General features: G+C 44.6%; 2 protein-coding genes across 6 annotated transcripts in view; one reads left to right on the top strand and one right to left on the bottom strand.

The window, feature by feature from the left end:
* Positions 1-476: 476 nt before the first annotated feature.
* Positions 477-15147, top strand: zhx3b (zinc fingers and homeoboxes 3b). 4 transcript variants are annotated; one of them, XM_067592447.1, is made up of 8 exons: positions 477-971; positions 2408-2515; positions 7257-8155; positions 8278-8379; positions 8497-10092; positions 10186-10926; positions 13201-13483; positions 13933-15147. In XM_067592447.1, the coding sequence occupies exons 3-8, from the start codon at positions 7415-7417 to the stop codon at positions 13941-13943; spliced, it is 3474 nt and encodes a 1157-aa protein (XP_067448548.1). In that variant the 5' UTR covers positions 477-971; positions 2408-2515; positions 7257-7414; the 3' UTR covers positions 13944-15147. The 4 variants fall into 4 exon arrangements, with proteins under 4 accessions (XP_067448548.1, XP_067448551.1, XP_067448547.1 ...); XM_067592450.1 differs by lacking the exon at positions 2408-2515 and having other exon boundaries at positions 477-697; XM_067592446.1 differs by lacking the exon at positions 2408-2515.
* Positions 15148-16097: 950 nt separating this feature from the next.
* Positions 16098-23293, bottom strand: part of plcg1 (phospholipase C, gamma 1) — a 29344-nt gene continuing 22148 nt past the window's right edge. For both annotated transcript variants that reach the window (XM_067592444.1, XM_067592445.1), the window contains exons 26-33: positions 22941-23037; positions 22570-22794; positions 22331-22479; positions 22117-22231; positions 20895-21056; positions 20645-20733; positions 19486-19754; positions 16098-19376 (exon numbers count right to left, since the gene is read on the bottom strand). In XM_067592444.1, coding sequence (XP_067448545.1) covers positions 19334-19376; positions 19486-19754; positions 20645-20733; positions 20895-21056; positions 22117-22231; positions 22331-22479; positions 22570-22794; positions 22941-23037 — 1149 coding nt within the window. In that variant the 3' untranslated portion in view covers positions 16098-19333. The remainder of the gene's footprint in view (positions 19377-19485; positions 19755-20644; positions 20734-20894; positions 21057-22116; positions 22232-22330; positions 22480-22569; positions 22795-22940; positions 23038-23293) is intronic.

Here is a 23293-nt window from a genome sequence, read left to right as displayed (position 1 = left end):
GCTCCAGGTTCACTGTGTTTACTTGCAAATTTGTGTGGGATTATGCAGCTCTAAGAAAAATATAAAATGTTCCCTGTATTATTACACATATTTTAGTGGAAATGCTGTGTCAAATCCTGGTTCTGGTAGTGTGTAGTGTGGTATTCCAGTATAGGAGCACTGGTTTGTTTCTGTGTCTCTATGCAAAATATACTGAATCTCCCATCACTTGTATTTGATGGGAAGTTGGTAAAAACTGAAACAGCAATATATACATTTTTTTGCCTCGGTCCCCCAAACAAGTTCATCCAGCCAGTTGTATTTTTTCTGTGTGTGTGTGAGTGTGTGTGTGTGTGTGTATTAGCAGCCTATGTGCACGGTGGTTGTTTTGTGAAGTTTGATGGTTTTCATGCAGAGTAACTTTTGAGTGCCTGTGTGTACTATCTCTTTAAGAGAGGTCACCTGGGAGGAGGGGGGGACAGGTGTGAGTCGCTTGTACCACCATCACGTTGAACCGGGACAGTGAACGGTGTTGTACCTCCACAAAACTTGACCACGACCTCCCTTCACCCCCTCCCCACCCCCTTGTTGTGTTGCTGGCTCAAAGTCAGGACGGGATGTCTGACTCACTTCTCTGCTCTCTGCGCGGCGGAGCTCGAGCTCTCACGCCAACTCCACCGTCAGTGACGTCTGCGTCACGTGTCCGTCTCTTCCCTCGGTACGTCCGTCGTATTTTCCTCCCCTCCGCTGCCTGCTTTTTCAACACTGGAGCCACTCGAAATAAACAAGCGCAAAACAAGGGGGGCCGTTGTAGGGACCGGTCTGGCTCCGGTGTCACGTTTATCACCGGCGGATGGACAGAGGGGGCTCACACCTAGAAGTTACCATCAGTGAAACCCAGACCTCCCGTCACTCACTGGCTCCACTGAGCACATATCACTGTAAACTTTTTAAATCCTGCGCTGCATACACTGAGCTCCGACAATAGCGAGGTGAGTCTGGGGAGGGGGGGTTATGTGTTTCACCTTTCCCAAACTTGTGTGAACCGTTGTGGAGGTTTACCTCTGCGGGCTGCGCGCTGGCTCAGCGGCGCTGGCCAGCTGCATGTCGCCTGCTTAAAATGGCGACAGCCAACCGGGGAGGGGGGGAGAGAGAGAGAGTAGTTTTTTGGGCAGGGGGCTTGTCTTTTCCTTGACTCTCAGCTGCTTACGGCGTTTCAAACATAGCTATAATGTAGACAAGCCCATTAAGTTGAGGCTCACTCCGCCTAACTTGAGCGGAAGGTGAACACGCATCATTTTCGGAAATGTTTGACGCTGCTGCGCTCAGGGACGTTACAGTCCAGCCGCTCTGGCTTTGTGTCACAAATCACCGCTATTTGCTCATATTTATAGAAACATTGTTTTTATATCGGTGCTAATTAGATGTTGTACATATTAAAGTAAAACCTGTAAGATTTTCTTGTACGCAGCCGGCAGATTTCCCCCCAATTTTTCCAGTCTGTGCTATGAATGAAGAAGTTAAAAATCACTTTGACCTTATTATATTGAAAGTTGTACAAGTAATAGCCTACTACGGGTTATGTAACATTTTTTAATTTTGTTAGGACATGTTTGTGTCATGTTTTTCTTTTGGTCGTAAATGAAATCAGGATTTTCATAAACTGAAAGCAGAGTTGAGGTTTTATTATTCCATGTTGCCCAACAGCCAGTTGTGAGTTTGCACGCTGTTGTTGCCTTGGTTATCTATCCAGGGATTAGAGCAAAGCTTTCCCAGACAGCTAATTTGTGTCTGATGTCCACGTGAGTCCCAGGCATAGACATGCAGCTTAATCCAGCCATCTATTTATCACCTGTGGTACTCTGTTTACTCTTAAAACAAGCCTGTTTACATGTTGATGATCAAAAACACTCAGTTTGGCCATGTGGGAGTTATTCTTGAGTATGATGAGGAACTGTCAGTTTTGGATGTCTCTGACAGCTGTACACATTATTATTGTTATTGTTGTTATTATGCCTCATCTTGCTGTATGCAGTGCTGATGTGTGAGCTCAATGGCTGTACATCTCACTGAATAGCCCCCGCCCCCCCATCACAGTCACCACCCACCCCTCTTTCTCCTTCTCTCCTCGTCTTTCCCTCAGTTTTAGATTTTCACCTGACACAAGTTCTTCTATTGCTTTTGTAATCACATTTGTACTTTTGTTCATTTCACACCTTGAGAATCTGTTTTGTTTTGCTTTGCTAGTTTCCTTTTTGTTTTTAAGCATGTAATGATCAGTTGATGACTTGAAGAAACTGAGCTGTGTGTGTGTGTGTGTGTGTGTGTGTGTGTGTCAGTCCTTAATGCAAAAAAAATAATGTCATCTAAGCAGTGAGTTTGGTCTCCTCTCCCTGTGTTGACCCATGTAATGACATTTCACTTGCAGATCTCTACCAAGTATGACCACAAAAACCACCTCAGCTGCTTGTCAAGAGCCTTTTCACAATCTTGGGGGGAGAGCAGAGCGATCCACACACACATCCGGAGCTAGCAGGTTTGGGTCAGCAGCAGTAGCAGCCTCTGCTCTGCTTGGCTGGTTAACAGCTTGTGATGTCAGCCATTTTAGGTTGGACAGCACAGAGCATGGTGCTCCGCCATTTTTCTCTCCCTCCCCTACTCAGCAACCCAGTTTTAACGCATGCCCTGGCAGTGGCCACAGCAATGCAGCCACTCGCAACCCACGCAGCCATCCGCTCCCTGACCTGAGAGAAACCCAAATGGGACTCAGGAGCAGATGGAATGACACTGTAGGAACATGGTCATGGAGGTTTTCTTATTGTTGCCGCTATTGTGTGAGAAATCGAAATGGCAATGAGAGAACAAGTGGAAGTTCAGACGCACAAAACATCTAAAGCGTTTAGTTTGGCGAGCTGTGGTTGTCAGTGGTGGTATGAGTGAGCGAATCCCTGGAGTTGACTGACAGGAGGAGGTTAGCTGGAGTGATGTTTGTGTAAGGTGGGAGTGAATTAAATAACTGGCGAAAGATTCGTGTTTTGGGACGGAAGAAAACATGGCGATGGATTTCTGTTTTGGCACAGAGAGGAAGCAAATTGGTTTGTGTTCTGATGAAGAGACTAGTAGATGGCGAAGGGGTTTGAGTCTTGATGCAGACATGATAATTATCTTGAATACAGTTGGAGATAAAGGTGTTTTTGAAAGAGATAACATCTGCCAGGGGTCCGGCCCTGTTTATGAACCCATGCCTGCGTTGCCTGCAGTGAATTTAGGAGCCCTGCATACCTCAGGCCGCTGCAGGCCAAACACAAGAGCCACAGAGAAGCAGGGAACAGGGCAGTAGCCCAGGCAGATGTCTGGACAGGGACTCGGGCACTGAGTTAACAGGAAGAGACTTCATCAGCTCTGGCCAATAGCATGCCTTGGCGATGGCGACCACACCTAGCTGGGAGACATCAACACCGCTTGAGGGAGGCACTGAAATAGGAGCAGGGCAGGGACTCTCCAAATACCACTCACAGGGGTGTGTGGAACAAACAAGCCCCACTAGAGCCAGGAACTGGATGGCATAGGACGTGCGTGTGTGTGTGTGTGTGTGTAGGTCTGAGTAACCATGTGTGTGCGTGTTTACCCACACGCATGTGCTCTAGAGAAATGAGCTGGTGGGAGAGGGAGAGAGAGGGGGTAGGAGGTGGTTGCCATGGGGACAGTAACACACCAGTGGCGCTGCCGACCTGTCTCCCTGGGCCAAACTTGCTCAGAGAGGGAGGAGAAGAAGGAACAGAGGGAGGGGAAGCAGAAGGTGCAGTGAAGGGTTGGAGAGGGAGGGGGAGTGAGGGTGAAGAGACAAGGGGGAAGAGGGAGGAAAAAAGACGAGTGGGGAAGCAAGAAACGGAGCAAACAAGGAAAGGGCTGCCTGCGCTGTACACCTACTCTCTGTCCTACTAAAGAGAACATTTGTTACACACTGTGATATCAGTTTACACCTGTACTCTCAGCTAAGTGATGAGAGGAGTAGTTTAGTTAGCATGTAGCTACGCTATGCAGCTGAGCAGTAGGGATTGTAATGTGTGTGAGCGCTATTATTGGCCTGTACTCAGAGGATATAGCCGAGGCCTAGACAAGAGTCAAGCCAGGGGATGAAAGGAGGTCATGCTGTGCTGAGCCATTGACGTGGCGTGGATAATATAAGTTATGAACCGTGAGGACAAAAACATTGTCTTTGTGTGTCACAGGGAGATCTCTGACTCTCACACACAGAAAAATGGCAGCCTCAATACCTCAGTAAACAAGCCTCACACACAGGCATGCAGGCATCCACCCCCGCACGCCACATACACACACACACACACACACACACACACACACACACACACACACACACACACACACAAACGCGAGCACACATGCGCCCCCGCCCACCCCACCCCACCTCCCTCTCTCCACTCTAAATCTCACAGGAAACCCACACATGCAAATGCTGAAACATATAACAGACACAAACCCACCATCACCACATGGTCAGTCAACCTATGTGCAACATTCAAATTAAAGTTATTGGCCGATGCGCTCATAGCGATGAGTCAACAGCTTGTCTGAGCCTGGCATTGCCAAGACATGAGCAGCTCAGTTCGACTCACCGTTAATAGCTCAGCTTGCATTGTGTATTGTTTCGGTCGTCACCTGTATGAGGCCTGTGGGACTCAGCTGGTTACTTTCTTTACTGAGGCACAACTTTTGTCTGCAGATGTGCTCTCACAGTTGTGGTTTTTTGATGTCTTTTTTTTTTTTTTTTTGTATAGTGTGTGGTGAGAAGTGAGTCGCCTTTGTAGCATTGACTGTCTACACTTGCAAATGAGGGGATTTTACACTTTGTGACATGCAATGTGTTCACCATGTATTTTAGTCTGAGTACTTATTCTGCATGAAGCAGTAAAACGCACGTATGCGTGCACACACACGCACACACACACACACACACACGGACACTGAAGCTGAACTTCAGGTTATGTCCACTGGCTGAAGAGCTCGGGTTGGAACATTCCAGTCTTTGCAGTGCAGCGAGGAGGGAAGGAGGGAGGGAGGGAAAGGACTGTGTGATTGTAGTTTGGAGCAAGAGGGGGGCGTTGAAGAGCGGGGGTTGGCAGGGTGGGGTGGGGTGATTGGAGGGGGTATCAGGGAGGAAAAATTCCTCACTGAAACACCTCAGTGCTTCCTCCACGACAGTTAACACCCCTCCTTCCCTTGCCTCCTCACCCCAAACCAGCTGCCCATCCCCCACCATCCTCTCCCGTTCGCTCTCCCTCTCCTCTCCTCTTCTCTACTCTCGCCTGCCCACCCACACCCAACAGAACCACGTGATGGATGGCTGAGACTGCCCACCCATAAGCCTTTGTGTTGGTCATGTGACCAGCCTGCCTTGGCAGAGCGGTGCCCCCTGATGCAGAACTGAATGGCAGGGGAGTAGGAGGGGTGCACAACAGCCCAAGCCAAGGGCAGTTACTCTCTCTGGGGGGTGCATGAGGGAACAAGGGGCATCACGTTCCCTCCACAGTAGCAAACTTCATTTGCCTGTTAACCCCTCACACTCCACTCCAGCCTACTTGTACTTCTAAAGAAACAGGCAAAGATAACAACGCCACTTTGCAATGAAGCCAATTAAGTTTTCATCACAGGCTTAGTGGAGTATCTCACTATTGTTTGATGCTGAACTTTCAGAGGAACTGCACATGAAATTACTGAAAGTCTTGACTCAAACTAGAACTAGAGTTTGCAAGCTTTGCAGAATGCAGAAAAGTGACCTCTGTATATCTTTGCTCAGTTAGTGTGTGAAAGGGTATCTGTCACACCCAAGTCCTGTGAGGGGTTAACTGGGCTTTTAGCTAATGTACCATGACCTCTGTGTGTGTGTGTGTGTGTCTATGGGTACAAGAGAAAGAGCATTTGCGGTTGAGTAAGTTATACTTGATTGGAGAAGAGCGGGTTTATTGTATGATGACACTGACTCACCGTATACCGCTCACCTGACAGAAACAGTGGTTCTGTAGCAGCATTGTGCACAAAGAGGTTATGATTTAGTCTGAAACTAGTCTCAGAATCTCAGAAATTTGCATGAATCTGCTCTGTTTGTGCTTAAGAAGGGTCCGATTATTTTAGATTCGGGCTGCCTACCAGAAAGCTGCATTTGGTTTGCAGAACTGTCTTTGAATAGGAAGGGGCTGAACTTAGAGAGGCTTTAGGGTTTTCCTGTTGAATTTACGTGAGCCGTTGAACTTTTGTGAGCTTTAGCTACTCTGTGCGTGAGGTGTCATGTCGGTGCAGAGTGATTGGGAGAGTAATTGCCCTAGAGCTGTCCTCTCAATACTGCATCACTACCTCTCTTGTTAAAGGGAGGGAGCAGAGGAAGGAGGGAGGGAGGGGAGAACTCCTCCACAGGAAGCTTCGCCATTTTATATGGAGACGAGGGATCTAGAGGTGGTGTGAACATTCACATTCACAAAGATTCACATTCTTATGCAAGTCTGTGTGTTTCTATCTGTACTATCTGGACCCTTGTCGGGCGAGAACTCCATCTCCCCGAAGAGCATCTGTTGAACCACCCACTTGTACAATTGTCAGGTAGACCCTGTCTTAAGCAAACCATTCACAAGTGAGTATTTCTATAGCAATCTTTGGAAAAAGGTGTTCAGTGAAGCTATAGAGGCTCTGGATTTAAAAAAAAAAAAAAAAAAGAAATACAGAATGTGCTCTCTCTGTGGGGGTGTGTCTGAACGAGGGGAAGTGAGACAGAGTTGTGTGGGGGAGGGGAAAGAAGGGGGTAGGACAGGAGCTCTCCCCAAAAGCCTTCAGTGAAGAAGCAGACTGAGCATGTTTGAATACCCTCATAAAAGAGATAGCCTTGAGTTTCATGGGGTAGGAGAGTTGAAGAGCAGGCTTGCTTTTTTTTAGATTGAAGATATGCGGGCAACTCTGCATTTTAAGAGCTTCAGCTAGATCTTTTCACCAGACTTTATCATTACCTGCACTGTTGATATTTTACCTGGAGACATCCAGCTCTGCACCATTTTCATCCAGCTGAGGAGAAACTGGCTTGTACTACGTTGAGTAAGATATCCTGTCTCATTTCTTCTTGGCACAGTCTGTTCTCTCCTCCCCATTTCTTTCCTCATTTGTACATGAAACTAAAATTTTATCCAACCAACCAAACAAATTGCAGATGTATCGTCTTGTATGGTGACTGATGACTTGAACTTAAACATGTTCTCCTTTCTCTTTTTCAGGTTTTTCCCTCAGCGAGAACTACAAGTGGACCTATGGACATGTCCTGCCATCTTCCTTACCCCATGCCTGGTCTATAGTCCACCAGAAACAACCCATATTCTCAGTCACACCCCTCTCTTAGCCATTTGACCAACCCTCCCCACCCTGCGGTCACACCATGGCCAGCAAGAGGAAGTCTACAACTCCTTGTATGATCCCCAGCAAGATCATACGCTCCTCGGAGGAAGTCGAACAGGACTCGCCTGTTCTCCGTCAGTCCAGGATTTCTGGAGGGGGCAGACATAGCCCCCTAGAGCCAGGAGAGTCTTCCAAACCACAGGCGGGGGATGCTGTTAAAGAAGGTGCTGGCACTTACACCTGTAAGCCTTGTAACTTTGAAACCCATGACCTTAACTTGTTCTTGGATCATGTGTACACTGGGCACCCGGACTTTCGTGCAGACCCCAGCTTCTTTTGTGTGAACTGTGGGGTTTCGGCACCTAAATTTGAGGGGCTGGCCCTGCATAATGCCAGAGTTCACCCCAGCACGTTAAACACCACTCTGCAGCTGAGGAAGAGGGACAGGAGGGCGGTGGTGGAGCAGAATCTGGTGACAGGGACAGAGACGGGGAAAGATAACGAGATTTCCATCACCAAAACTCCAATCATGAGGATGCTGAAGGGTAAATCGGAGCCCAAAAGAATAGTGGTGTCTCACCCAGTCTCTGACGAGCCCTCATCAGACCCACACTCTAGCTCTGCCTCCAGAGAGACTGAGAGAAAAGAGACTGCTGCAGTGACAGTCACCCATGTCCCCACAATTGTCCACAATGGAACGACCAAGGTCACTGTGCCCTCAGCGATCCAGATAGTCAACGGCTCTGGAGCGTTACCGATGCTCAAGACCCCCATCACACAGGTAGATTGCTCTTCTTTCTGTCTCTTAGTTTGGAAATGTTGGAATAGTTTTATGATTTTACTTGAATTGTTTAATTCATATCTTTCATGCAGATTATTTTAAATCTACTTTTTCAAATTTAGGTGGTCTCCGTTGTTCAGAACAGAGGCCTTCATCAGTCTGCTCCCATCACAGCCTCCTCAAATATGTCTTCATCTCACTCTTCTTCCAAGAATCTCCCCAAGGTAATTTGTTTTATAATATTTATACATTATCTCAGTGTTTTGAAAGGTTCAACATAATTGGATAACAATTAATACATTAATTGTTCCTTTTTGTATTCCCTCAATTTTCCCTCCCAGGTGATGATTCCTTTGAGCAGCATCCCCACCTACAGTGCCTCCATGGACTCCTCTTCCTTCTTGAAGACCTCCTTCAGTAAGTTCCCGTATCCCACCAAGGCTGAACTCTGCTACCTGACTGTGGTCACAAAGTACCCTGAAGAGCAGATCAAGATCTGGTTCACCGCCCAGAGACTTAAACAAGGCATCAGCTGGTCTCCTGAGGAGATCGAGGAGGCCAGGAGGAAGATGTTCAACACCATCATCCAGACTGCACCCTCCAGCTCGCAGAGCCAGACCCAGAGTCACCACAACCCAGCGCAACACACAATCACAGTTCTGCCTGCCTCGCTGGGGGCCGCTGGGATCCCTCACATCCTGCAGGGCTCTCTTGTCGGTCAGGGAGGTGTAATCGTCACACAGCCTGTAATGGCCAACGGTATTCAGGTCAGCAGTGCTCCGGTGGCACTGGCCGTCACACCTAAGCCCCAGGCAGCAGCTCGCCCCATGATGCAGGCCCGACCTGCGGCAGCCCTGGTGGCAGACAAAGGAATCAGCATGGTGGTGGGGACAGTGGGCAGTAGCAGTACAGGGAGCAACATCATTAGCAGCAGTAACAGTAGTAGGAGTGGGGGAGGGGGCACTAGCAGTATTATTAGTAGCAGTCAAGCCAGTGTCATCAACCTCAGTCTAGGAAGCAGTAATCATAGTAATGCTAAGGTGAGCAGTGTCAGTGGTAAACACAGCAGTGCTTATGCAGATTCCAGTGACAAGAGCAATAGTTATGTTACCAGCCATTTGAATGCTGCTAAAGGCAGCAGTGACAGTAAGAACTCTGATATCAGCAAAGCCAGCAACACCAGCATCGTGCATGGTGACAACAAAGTAACCACAGATAGCAAAAAGACCACAGACAACAAACCTAACAGCAGCAGCAAAGCGGGCAGTGATGGACTGAAGAGCAAAGACAGTAATGGTAGCAGCAACAAAAATAACATAACTAGCACAAGCACAGACGATGTCTACTCGGCCACAAGTGACTCCCCAAACATCAAAATGGAGGATGCTTCCTCCCCTGCCTCCAAATCTTCTTCTCCCTCTCCTGCACCTGCTTCAAGCTGCACACCTGGCTCCCGGACACCTGTTAACGCATTCCTGGACCCTAGTTTTTATAAGGGGAAGAAGTCTCAGGAGCAGCTCAACGCTCTGAAGGACAGTTTTCAGGTCAGCCAGTTTCCCGACCAGGAGGAGGTGGACCGCCTCATTGCTCTGACTGGGCTCACAGTACGAGAAGTCCGCAAGTGGTTCAGCGACAGACGCTACCACTTTCGTAACCTTAAAGGTACGCGCTCCAGCACAGGTGGACAAAAGTCTGCAGCGGGAGCAGGAAGCGGTTCAGTTACACCAGGGAGCGGCGCCGCTGGCAGTGCCAACCCTGTTGATCTGTCAGAAAGTAGCAGCAACTCTGGTGCAAAAACACCCCAGCACAGCTCCGCACCTCTGAGCCCGACTGCAACACTGACTCCCACCTCTCCCACCACACCTTCCCGCCGACTCCCCAGACAACCTTCTCCTGATTTCACAGCTATCCGCTACAAGGAGAGAGAACCTCACCAGGTGAGACATGGACATTACTCGACAAAATGTTTTTGATGTGATCACTCATTCCTCCAGTTTATTTATTGACTGCTATTACTGTCTTATGTTTAGGTAAAGGCGCTAGAGGCCAGCTTTGCCCAGGACTCTGACCCCTCAGGAGAGGAAGTGGACAGGCTGCGATCTGAGACCAAGATGACCAGAAGGGAGATCCATGGCTGGTTCGCTGAGAGGAGGAAGAGAATGGCCGCTGAGAAAAAGAAAGAGGAGGCGAAGCGGGCATTGAGAGAGGAGGAGGAGGAGGAGATGGACGTTGATGGAGAGGAGCGACAGAAAGAGGACGGTTCAGGAGAACTGAAAGTCAACCCTATAAAAATAAATCTGAAGATGCTGAAGGTGACTGAGGCTAATGGCAAACCAGAGGGCGAAGGGTTGGATAGTCCTTCTATACCCCTTCAATCTAGCAGCACACCGGCCTCCTCACCAGGCCCCACCCCGTCCTCCACCCCCAAACCATCCCAGTCCTCCGCCCTAACACCCAAACCATCGCACTCCCCCAAACCCACATCCGTCCGAGGTAAGAAGACAGCGGAGCAGCTGCACCTGCTCAAACAAGTCTACGCCCGGACCCAGTGGCCCAGCGCCTCTCAGTATGATGAACTGATCTCAGCTACTGGACTGCCCAGACCTGAAGTAGTGCGCTGGTTTGGGGACTGTCGATATGTGCAGAAGAACGGCCAGCTGAAGTGGCTGGAGGCTTACCAGAACATGGCTCTGGAGGAGGACCTTCAGAAGGGGAACACGCAGATCCTCCAGGCCCACCTCGATGTCCGTGGCAGCCAGGAGGAGTCACAGGTATTGACAACAAGTACTGTTTATTATAATAGCACCATAAAAATCTACTCTGAATAGAGTTTACACATTGTCTACACATTGAAAAAATCAATTCCTCCAAACAAACTGAAACCCGAGAAACACAGGATTAATCTGTGCGGCTGTGAGATTAAAGATATACGGGGATGTTTTTGAGTCTCAACACTCAGTTATGTTGATTCTAGCTAACTGCTCTGAAGGAGAAAATGTACTCGTATCCAAGGAAACGAGTCACTCCGGAAAGCGCCTCTTGTTGACACACTGACACTGTACCTTTTTTAGGCTTTGAGAAATGCACTTTCTTAACTGCTTCAAAACCACTTCAGCTGTTTTTCTGTGTGTAATGTAGAAGATATTTTGAAGCTGACATGCAAATTACTCTGTAACTACATAAATGAGAGAAAAAAAAACAAAACATTGAATTTCACTTCCTAATTGAAAGTGCATTATCAGGGGCAGCAGCATGTTCAGCACAGTAAATAAACTCACAGCTTTTTTATTTGATTTGATTTTGATAAATTATGTATATTTTGTACAGTTTGAAACCTATTATTTACCAGTTTTGGTGGCTATGATTTGTGGATGTTTGTGTTTTACTTAAAGTAAATAAAACAGTTCCTTCAGTTTTAACCAGCTCAAGTCACCTGAGTATCACATGAAAATGCATCCTTAAATTGCATAATTTTCAAGACACACAGTTTTAAACAAAACTTCATCCACTTTGAGCTGGACTAAGGCTCCTTTCCACTTAGAAGACTGTGTGCCGGGTCTTAAAGACACCTGGAAGCTCCTTGTTTGCAAAGAATGAAAAGAGAGTGTTGGTCAGGCTTTCAGCTGAAACGCACTGGTGTCCAAGAGTGCTTTGTTCATTAAAAAACACATTTACTTTCTGTGAATAAAGTAAAGATGCACTTAAGCTTTTTTTTTTTTTTTTTTTTTTTTGAGTGACAATATTTATTCTAGCTTCTAATATGCTGCCTGAGGAGAAGCACTGAGCCCAAACATGCCTGTTCTGTTATATCTACTCTTATGTTCATTTGGCCATCCTACTGATGTGTGTGCATCAGAAGAATGGAAAGATATTTTTACTTTTATTTTTTTGCAACTAAGGAGCTTTCCAGTTGTCTTTGTTTGGGTGGGGGGAAATAGACTTCCAGTGTGGCCCAGTGAGAACACTGTATTTGACATGGGGACCTCGATAAGAGAAGTTAAACTTAGTTCAAGGGGAAATTAAAGTGTCAAAGCAGCAAAGGAGGTATAGATAGATGGTATAGATAAGAGAAGTCAACTGAAATTAGAATACTATAGACATACAGTGTGAGCCTTTATTATAGATAATGTGAAGTATCAAAGTAGAAAGAGACACTAAATACACTGTTGAGAAATGAACACATGCTCATTAAAGTAGGTAAATGTCTGTGTGCAGCTGGAGGTCATGATGTTCAACAAGCTGTGAAAAAGAAAAGTTGCAGAGTGACAACAGAGAAATGAGTGATAGTTTTGGATGCAGGAATATAATCTCCTTATGTTTGATGGATTCACACTATTTATCTTATTAGTATGATCATTATTGACTTTGCCTAATGCATCCAAGTGTCTCTCTTTGGGTTTAGATGATTAGATTATTACTAAATGTAGTTATTGCTAAGTAAATTTGCACATACTTGAAATTCATCTAGGTGGTTAGTTCATATTAAACAAAAACAAACTTAAAATATAGAGATTGCTTTGCTGTCTTCTCTGGTTGAACGTTCCTGGTTGTACCACACCCAACAATGATGTAACTGTCCTGGATTACACCTGTTAAACTGTGTTAAATGACTGTTAACAGCAAATAAAAAGGATATCGGTCTATCAGGCAAGAATTCACTAACACACAAGTAAGTTGGATGAGTCTTGAAGATAGAAATTTAATCTTTTTTTGCGACATGTTAAATGTTTTCTCTTTACTATTTGTACTATTACAGATGTCAGTGGTAGAAAATAAATATTACACTGGTCTGGAATATAAATTGGGAGTTTTAAAAGGTATAAATATGGAAAGGTTTAAATATGTGTGTGTAAATATTTACATCCATAACAGGGTTCAGTATGTGGGAGATATGACAGCATAGACTTGAGATACTAGCAGTGGAGTGTTCTGGTTGTTGTAGGTGCTATTGTGCATTTTAGTCCAATTATTTCCATTGTTCTAATTAACAATATTATAATTAGTGTTCTTCTCTTGAGCTAACGCAGGTTTTTCTTTCTGTACAGTTGCAGGAACTGGCTCAGGCTAGCGGTTTGACAGCAGACTTGGTGCGACATTGGTTCTCCACCAAGGCGTCTTTGCCTCAGATGGAACAAACAGGTGCTGCTCATACGACAGGACCAAGACCAGTTGCACCGGGCGCAGCGACCGAGCCATGCACAACAGGATCCTCCCCTTTGGAGCCACAGACAGAGGGAGGAAAGGAGGAGAAAATGGAGGAGTCAGAGTTTGGTGTCGCAGAAGAAGAAGAGGAGGCCGATGCTGAAAAAACTGTGAATCCTACTAAAGGTAGTCTTCATGTCTGGAGTCGTCTATAGCGTGAGAAATGATAAAGTCTCCCTAATATTGCACAAGGAGGGTAAATAAACCTGTTGTAAATAAAGTAAAATAAAATATGAATGACTATATTTAGCTTTAGAATGAGTTTTTCAGTTTTCTTCTCAGGTGGAAAACTGGTCATTAAATGATGATAAATGGGAGTGAATAATAACCATAATGTGTAATTGTCTCTCAGGGTAGCCTAGAAATGTTAATTTGGAACATACAGGCACACATAATGCTCATAATTATAAGTAATGAGGCATGCTGTGACAGGTATTTGTCTTAAACAAATGAGTGTCTGACACCAGCACACTGTTTATAATCATGAAGGAAGTATATGCTGTTCATAAGCAGGAGCGCGTTGTCTGGGTGATGGATTTTTAATTTCTTTTTTTTTTTTTGTTTAATTACTACAGGAACAGATTGAAGAGGCCTTTTGTCTGAGGATGGAGTTCACAACGCAGGTGGTCTTTGTGCTGGAAGACGGCAGATGCGGTTGTAACAGGATCACTGGATGGAAATGGGCCTTGAAACCATCCCCACCCATCCCTCTCTCTCCTTCTCGCTCACATCCCTAGAGGTAGGCATGACCTCCCCCGCTACGTGAGATGGACGATAAAGCCACTAGCTCCCCCACCCCACCCCTCCAATCCATCCATCCACCCACCCCCTACCTTCCTCCTTCTGTTTAGTCTACTCCTCCGCTACACACTCACGCCCTCTCCAATATCCTCCCGTCCGCCATTTTCCCTTTTTTTTTTTTAGAAGGAAGTTCCAGTAAAGACATAAGTGCAGGAGTGGAGGTGGAGGGAGGGTTCTGCCTGCTGGGATGAGAGAAAAGAAGAAAAAAAGAGGAGGAAGAAGAGGAGGGGAGGAAAAAAAAAAAAAGGGAGAACGTGGTTGAGATTGAACACTCAGCAGATGTTGATCAGGGGTGGGGGTTGGGTTTGAACACTTATCGACAAAGCCAACCCTTCAGACGAGGATCGGCGGAGTGTTGAAAGACTTGTTTGTTTTTTTGGGGTATGAAAAACTGCACAGCTCTTTGCTACAGGGTGTTTGCCTAGGCCTTAATGTAAAACAAATAATCCTTCTTTCTCATTTGTGTCATCTTCATACTCCTTTTTTCCACCAACATGCACTCATACACTTTGAATTCATGCTTGCAGCTTACCTTTAAAATGTGCTAGCTAGGCTGTTCATAGCGTCTTATGTGAACCACAGCACTGATGTTCATTTGAATCTTGTCTTGATGTTATTTCCTGACATCTCTTTGTACTTGCTTTCAATTTCTTATCTGTACATAACTTTTGGTTAAAATAGGACATGAATTCGCTCAGTGCGGGAAAGCGTCTGGAATTCAGTCATCCAAAGAAGGCAAGCACCCTGTTGTGTCTAAACAAAAAAAAAAAAAAAGTGACACAATATATTAGATTACGGAATCTTGTGTGTGTTGTAGCATCAAGTGCTTCTTTACGTCACTGACGTGTACGTACATTTGTTTTTATGGAACTTTCTTATGAAATAAATTTGACTGTAAAAGAACTGTGAACTTTTACCAGAGTTCCATACTTAGGCTTGATGTATAATTTTTACAGATGGTATTTGCAGAATAAACAGAATGTAATAAACTTGTGGCTTCGAGTGTCATTGGCCTGAGTCCTCTTAGTAAAGTCTTCCACATGGTGTAAAATATACTGTAGGAAGGTACTAAAAACATTATCACTTCTGCTTGACCTTGACTATAAACTAAAATAATGCTCATGTGGGAGCCAACACAAAAGCCTCATAACCTGCAATTAAAGGCTGCAACTAATGATTATTTATCATCGATTTGCTGATTCTTAAGTGTTCAGTGAAATGTCAGAGACGGGGTGATGACAATGATTAGCAGCACATTTGGATCTTTGTTGCATGTCACTTCCCGTTTCTCTCTCCTGTCAAGTCTCTAATGATGCATAAGATGCCCCAAAAATACTTATTAAAAAGTGAATAATGGTTATTACACTTTCCTAAAGCCAAAGGTGATGTCATACATATTGTTCAGGTCAAATTTGACCCAAACACTTTTTTTTTTTTACCTGAAATTTTATGACTTTTCCTAAAGTGAACCAAAATATACAAAATGGAAATATTTAAACTGTTTTGTTATTTTTCTGTAGGTAATACACATTTTTATACATATAATTTGATCCATATTTGTTCCAATTTAAAAAAATCACTCATCAAAAATGCTGTTTATGAATGAAACAGACTTTTTATGAGGGGATGCTGAGAAGGGTCAGAATATGAACAATATGTAAGGGTTAAAATAACTTGTTTTGTCCAAAAGAAATTAATTTCACTTATTATAAGACAGAAAAACATCGACTGAGGAGCTGGGATGGTTTAAGTTTAGTCAACCTACCGTGCAGCTGCTACTTACACATCTCAGACTGAAACTAAAGTACTCTTCCTGTGGTACACTATCACAAGTTAATGAAACCAGATATCTTGTCACAATCTGCAGTCAACATTTAACTTGAGAATAAATGCACCTTATCGAACCACATTTTGATGCAGAGGAAATAAGACAGTAGTATAAAGTAGTAAGTATTTTATTTACTTTTCAGGCTTGAATATGTTTCATATGAAAGGCAAAAATAAAATGAATACTTTTCCTCTCCATAGTTTTAGGCACATTACAGAAAGGCGTTTGTAAATGAGACCATCAGTAACAAAACAGACAAGATTGGAGAAAAAAAAAAAAAAAGAAGAAAAGATATATGACATTTAGGGGCCCTGCACACCCACACAGGTGTTCTTTGTCATTCTGGTTGATTCGACCTCTGTACAGGTTGGTGGGAGTTTCCTAAAGTCCCCAAACTACATGTACACCAAACAATCAAAGGTGAGTTATCCAGCTACAACAAACCAGACAGGAGAGTCAGGAATCCGTCAATCAAGTATGGTCCATACATGTTTGCACAGTGCTGAGAGATCCGATCAGTCAAAATAACTGAGAACACCTGTGTGGGTGTACTGTGGCTGTGCGGGGGCTTTAAGCCCAGCAGGGCAGGTGAATGATGTGGCTTTAATGTGATGTGTACGCAGACGGAGGCACGGAGACATTTAGCAGACAGGTCAGCAATAAGAATAATGCAGCATCGGAAAGGAGAGGCTCTCCACAAAGACCATTTATGAGACAACGGGAGGAAAAAATGTAATATGGGGGAGCTTTGGGATTAATACTGGGGCTGCAAACACAACGAGATGCTAACAATTTTCGGTGAGACCTCAAGTATTCACTCCCGTCCCTGCTTTTACCTCAACTTAATCATACCATATGGCTTAGGTGTGTCTCAGTGGTCAAACACTGAGTGAGAATACTGAGTTTACATCATATAGTCGTCACATACGAGTAGAGAAAACACTGTTTCTGATACAAACCTGGAAAGAAAACACCATTGGTTATACACGAGCTCTGTCTGGGCTCACTGAAGGCCCAGACCACAGACCTCTTACCCCCACCCCCCCCCCACCCCACCCCCAGGCACCTTTGTCATCCATCAGCCACAGAAACACAGCTACAACAAAGCCTGAGGCACCAGCTCAGATTCAGCTCGCTCCTCCCCAAACACGCTCTCACACCACAAACACAGGAAATGAGAACTCCCTGCACATTTAAGGGCACCAACATTTACCTCAAGTAAGGTCTTAATTACCAAGTCAGACAAACATTTATGAGTAGAAGCCAGAATAAGAGTCTAAAGTTGGGAATGATGAATCGTGATGTGTAGCGTTTGACATTCACTTTGAGCCGTCAGCCGGTTCTCCTTTTTTTTTTGCATGTTTCAAGACAAATAAAATCACGGGCAGTGGCAATTTAACTATATATCATGGCAGTGTAACTTAAAATGCTTGCAGGTTTCTGGAAAGCAGCTTGGTGCTGTAACAAAACGCCCCAGGGCATCATGGCAGCACAAAACACAAAAGGTCCCTTATGTCTTTGTGGTGCAGCAAGACACACCAGAAAGATGTAAAAATATGGCATGTTTTCTTTAAGCCTTACACCGGTAATGCAAACTTTCTGTTTGGTCAACCACACTGAAATTTCATTTCTATTTCAAAACACTGAAGACTCCTATCGTACAGACAAATAAGAAGTCTGACACATTTGTTGAGGAACTCAAAACCACTTTTAAGAGACATCTGTTGGAACTAAAACACACTAAAAGTCACTGAATTAAAATAGTGGAGGTCTTTCTTTATAATCACCATTATCAGAGAGCTGTGTCAGTTAAGGGAATAGTTATGGTGATCGAATTAAAAACACTGAATTAAAAAAAAAAAGGGCCCATAAATTCTATTAAGACTTGAAATGTCTTGTAAAAATATCGAAATCATTTCCAACAGAAATCCTGGTAACACAGGGCTGCACAGTTAATGGTTTAATCGTATTGCAATACCAATTTCTATAATCAATTATGGTATTCTGACACATTTAATATATGTATAATGTTATCTATAAAATGTCAAATTGTAGCCACAACCTTGCAGCCCTATGAACATCAATACAACTCTTTGTTGTCACTGAAACACCCTTAAACACATGAGATGGTACGAGCAAAAATCAACAACTTTTAAACACAATTATCATCTCTCACATTTATCCCTGGTCCTGCTTTATCACACAGTGTGGTGTCAGATACCCTACAGACGTGATCACTGAGGGGTGAGACTATCAGCGAGGGAGACAAAGAGTTTTGGATGTGTCGGACTGGCTTATAAAGGCGCCTGCGATGCAGGAAAATGGAATGATGTGCAGTTTTTAGGAATGTAAGTTAGAAATAAAAAAAAAAATCCTGGCTGTGTGAGTGTGTGTGTGTGTGTGTGTGCGTGTGTGCAGACATAACGTATGATGCCGCCTGCCCTCTCACTGCTTCCAACACAAACAGGCTATGACTTCTTCCTGATGCCTTCACAAAAAAAAACAAAAAAAAACATTAAATATCGCTCCAGGATTAGGGTGTGAGTTAGACTGGAGGCGTATAATTTCCTCCACAAAGCAGAGAAGAGAGAGACATTAAAAATAGCCGTAGAGAGCCCTCGTGTTTTACACATATACATAAAAAAATTGAAAGGTCACATTATGAATATTTAAAGGTTTAAATAATTATAATAATTAAAAACATGGAGACAGGAGCTCTTTGAGAGCAGGTCAGCTGCTGCTGTTCTCTGGCCAACAGCACAGCAGGAATAAATATATATATTCATATACGCCAAATAGAGAAGAGCAAAGAAACTTAACCGGGAAACAGTTTCAAACTGATACCTTTTATAGCTCTCTCTTTCCCTCCTCTAAGCAGCTGTTGTTCACACCTAAAAACACAAGAGAGGACAAACCGCCCCGCAAATGACCAGTCCAGAGCTGGAACTTTTTCAGCCTTGTGTTTGTTCTCCTGTGAATGTCTGTTTCTTCTTCCTGTCCGCAGCGGTCAGCTTCCTCTCAGCTCCCCCCCCCCCACCACTCCCCCTCCTCTTATGTCCGAGTGCCTCCTTCTCATCAGCGGTGAGGAGGCTGGGCGACAGGGAGGGGTGCAGGGAGAGAGAGACGGGGTGGGGGCGGTTGGAGAACGGAGGGAGGGAGAGCTGCCTGAAATGTAGGCCAAAGCGGTGGTGGGCGTTTCCATGGAAACAGTGTTCACAGCAGTCAGTGACATCATCAGTACGGGGAGAGGCGACTGGGTGAGGAGGGAGGGGGGTGGGGGTGGGTGGGGGGAGAGAGGGTGGGGGCGGCTAGGGGTGCAACAGAAATGCGTCCTGATTGGCTTGGACTTAGACACGGTTCTCTCCGCCCACTCTGGTCCTCCGCAACATCCTGAGGTAAAGACAAAGACAGCACGATGTCTGGAATCTTCTACGGCTACCAAACTTGCTGCATAGGCATGCAAAAACCCCAAACCAACATGCCACGCACACACACATACCTTCTGTTCTGTGGGTCCATGTGGTCCAACAGGGCTTCCTGGGACACCCTGAAGTCCTCTAGAGGCGACTGGTAGCGGGATTCAAAGGAGCCCTCTCTCCCTCTGTAGGCCATGGCCTGGGCTGGAGACTGGGGCAGAGGAGACATGTTGGAGGAAGTCGACGACACTGAGCTCATATCCCCCAAACGTTCCCGCCCAGCTTGGGCCGATGCCGCCACTGATGTGGCCCCGACTGCGAGGAACGGGCTCAGAACCTCTCCATTTTCATCCTGAGAGTGGGAGAGAGGAGAGGATAAAAACAAGGAGGAGAGAGAGAGATATCAGTCAGTATTATTACTTGTGCTGCCCATACTGGTCATGAAATGTAAACAGACAAAATCCACAGTCCTTGTTCGGTGCAAAAATGCACTCAAGTTCAGCTGAAGCTAATATGAGGCTTCAGCTGTCACTTAGTCAAAAATCAAGTGGGTATCTACCAAAGTTAGTCTTTATAGTACAAAATTCCCACTTTTTGTCCACTAACACACTGGAATCACATTGGAGAAGGATCTCTTCATGGCCAGTAAGAACTGGAGGAACAATTACAGCAACCAACAATAACTGTTTCATAACGTGAGCATTATAGTGAGTATTTAAAGGACAGGTTCACTATTTTTCCAAGTCTGTCCTAAAATAATAGTCTGGTGCCCAAAATAACATTGTTTTTCTTGCTGTAATCATTCCTCCTGTTCATACTGGAAGATTGCTTCATAACGCACTTACAATGCAAGTGATAGGGGACTACAGTCCTCCTTCCCTGCAAACATTTATTTGAAGCTAATATGAAGCAGCTTCAGCCATCTAAATTAGTCAAATCAAGTCAGTATCTTTCAAAGTTAAAGTCTTTTTAGTGCCAAATTCCCTCTTTTTGTTACAATCCTTCAACTGCAGCTGAACAAAGAAACACACAGAGAGAATTTAATACTAAAAGGACTAACTGTGGATGAGATTAACTTTTTTTGGCTAATTCAGACGGCTGAAGCCTCATATTATCTTCAGATAAACTTTTAAATACATTTTTCCTTTAAAGCCCATCACTTACACTGGAAGTGCATTATGGAGGGATCTAATGGTCAAGTGCAGCAGTTTCAAAAAGGCTCAGTAAAGTGCAGCAGTTTACCCTTCCTCTGCTTATGTCCATGTGGACTAACAACGAAGCCAACTCCAGATCCTCATTGTAGCTGTTCTTCAGAGGTACTGACCGGTAACCTGGTGTCATACGACAGAAAGAGGCAGAACACGTAGGAACTGTTAATGCAGTGCAGATCCTCAACGGGATTTTAGGTAATTTCGTGGTCCTAATTCATTACAACGTGCTTGTGTAGCGATGCTTGAAACTCATTCAGAAACCACATAGCTGCTGTGCGTACCTGTCTTCAGGCTGTGGATGGGGAATGTGGCCTGAGCCAGGAAGTTTTGGTCGTTGAACATGTCTATCTCATAAACCACAAAACGCAGGAAGGCAAAGGCAGAGTTGCACACTGTGAACTGGAACGGCTTTCGGGGCCATGTGGGGTTCAAACCGTTATCAGCTGCAGCGGGAAAAAAAAACCGAGATGTAGAGAGAAAGATGAGAAATGTTCGATATGTATCCACCACTGGTGCTGTTACTGTAATAACATTATTTTCTAAAGTAACAACGGTGAAAAAAGTTAAAATGTTCAGTATTTACATTACAGTCACAAACTTGATCACAGTGTTACCCCATGAATTTCAGCATGATTACACTATAACAAACTGAATCCAAACCTGTGTCAAAATATATCAAAGACAATTGTTTTGGCACGGCTCATTCCTCTTTCTGCTGGAAGAACCAGAGTGCAGGAGGGAGAAACATAAATAAAAGTACAAAATAGAAAAGGAAACTGTAAACACACTATTTTTAATTTATGTCACATAAAAAGTTATGCACATCACTGTAAAATATGAGATGTGTTCAGGTCAGAATCAGCTGTTTGGAGCAGGAAATTCCCAAAGCAATCTGCTGACCCAGTTATGAAAACACGGCCACGTCAAACTGGTGGTAAAAGAACCTTGTTCCACTGTGTTTAATGGTGAGAACGCAGCAACCTCTGCTTAACAGGATTCACTTTATTACTTTGGGGGTGCTCTGAGGTTTGCAAATAACACAATAGAAACAACATAGTGGAGGAAATGCAGACAAATTGAAAAAGATATAAAGCTAAAATACCAGTAATTAGTAAAGTGAGTGCTTTCCTCACTGATCCCTGATTTTACAATTTTAAGAGAGTAAATTATGGGTTATTTTTTCCGTGTAAACATCGTCCAAAATCTGTCGAATAAAGCTACAAAACAATTACTTAATGTTTATTTTTTGGCTAAAACTAGACCATAAAACCTGATGAGAGCTGTGCCAGAACTATCTTCATACTATGGAATGTTTCCCCATTGTATTCCCACACATTGCTAAGTTGTTTGTACAACTTCCTGTTTTTCTAGGACCAGACGGAAAATTACACGAGGGTGATGTATCCAGTAAACAACGACGACTCATTCCTTCAGTTTTGGCATATTTCTCCCTATGTGTTCAAAAAAACAAAAAAAACAAAACAAAAACAGAGCAGCTCTCACCTTCTGAGTCAGTTTTTTGCTTGGCACTGTCATAGTCCGCCCCACACACCTCAATCTCGATCAGAGGACAAACGATGCCTCGTCCGTGCTTGGGCAGGTGCCGGGCGCCCAAAACCTTCAGAAGAGAAGAGGAAGAATATAAGGAAACTCCTTTAAGTCGTCTCACTTGTTTGTTTCTGCACACAAATACGAATGATTCTCGCTCTCACTGTACCTCTATCTCTAGAGTGACTTGTTCGAGGCCTCGGAGCGTGTGACGGTCAAAGGGATCAAAGTTATCGTCCCTCATGATGGGCGGCTGAAGGACGTAGCCGCTCTTTCCGTTCAGCATGAACAGGGCCTGGTTCATCTGCATGGGCTTGTCTGCACGTGAGTGACGGGAGAAGAAGGTTAAAAAAAAAAAAAAAGTTCTACTGTCTACACTGTTTATCTGCTTTCATCGAAGGTAGATACCTGCTGTCTGGAAGTTGAGTGCTACCAGCTGGGACCCACAGAGCCACATGGGTAGAGGGTCGTAATTAGAGGAGTCTAGTCTCTGGCCTCTGGGGTAGATCCTGGACAGCTGTAGTCGATTGTACTGCAGGAACTTTTTTCCCTTGATCTTATTGACGTACTTCTCTGCCTTGGTCTCGGGAAAGGATGACATGTCCCGGAAACAGGCTCGCTCTGTGCCAATTTCTGCAGAAGGCAGGGAGAGAGGACAGACCTGACCTACCTGTATTTGTTTTGGCTACTTATATTACGTCATAGGTATGAAATCAGTCACTTCTCTGCTGTGTATTAAGCTACATGTTCACAGTGTAGTGAATGTGCATAATCCTTACTGTCTTCATCAAACGGCACAGGCCTACAGTAGATGACCAGTTCGGATAACTCCAGTGCAATCTTCTTCCTCCTCTCCATCATCTTCCCCTCCTCCAGCTGCGCACAGAGACACACAACTTTAATATAAACGCACCGACAGTAAAGCACATCTCAGGTTGTATTTTCACAAAATTAAGTACGATGCTGAAGCATTTCCTTCCCAGGACAGCTACTGCTACAGGTGGTTGTGCTAAGCAACACGAGAAAGCCTCCAGCTGTGGGTCTGCAGAATGGCATTACTGACGAATACCATATGCATCCACTGCTCAGTCACTGTTTCCTAAACACAGGTTATAGGTATGACAGAGCAAAC

Source organism: Thunnus thynnus, chromosome 6 (assembly GCF_963924715.1).
Source record: "Thunnus thynnus chromosome 6, fThuThy2.1, whole genome shotgun sequence".
Classification (NCBI taxonomy): domain Eukaryota; kingdom Metazoa; phylum Chordata; class Actinopteri; order Scombriformes; family Scombridae; genus Thunnus; species Thunnus thynnus.
Note: the sequence above shows the minus strand (reverse complement) of the source record. Positions and strands in the feature narration are given on the sequence as shown.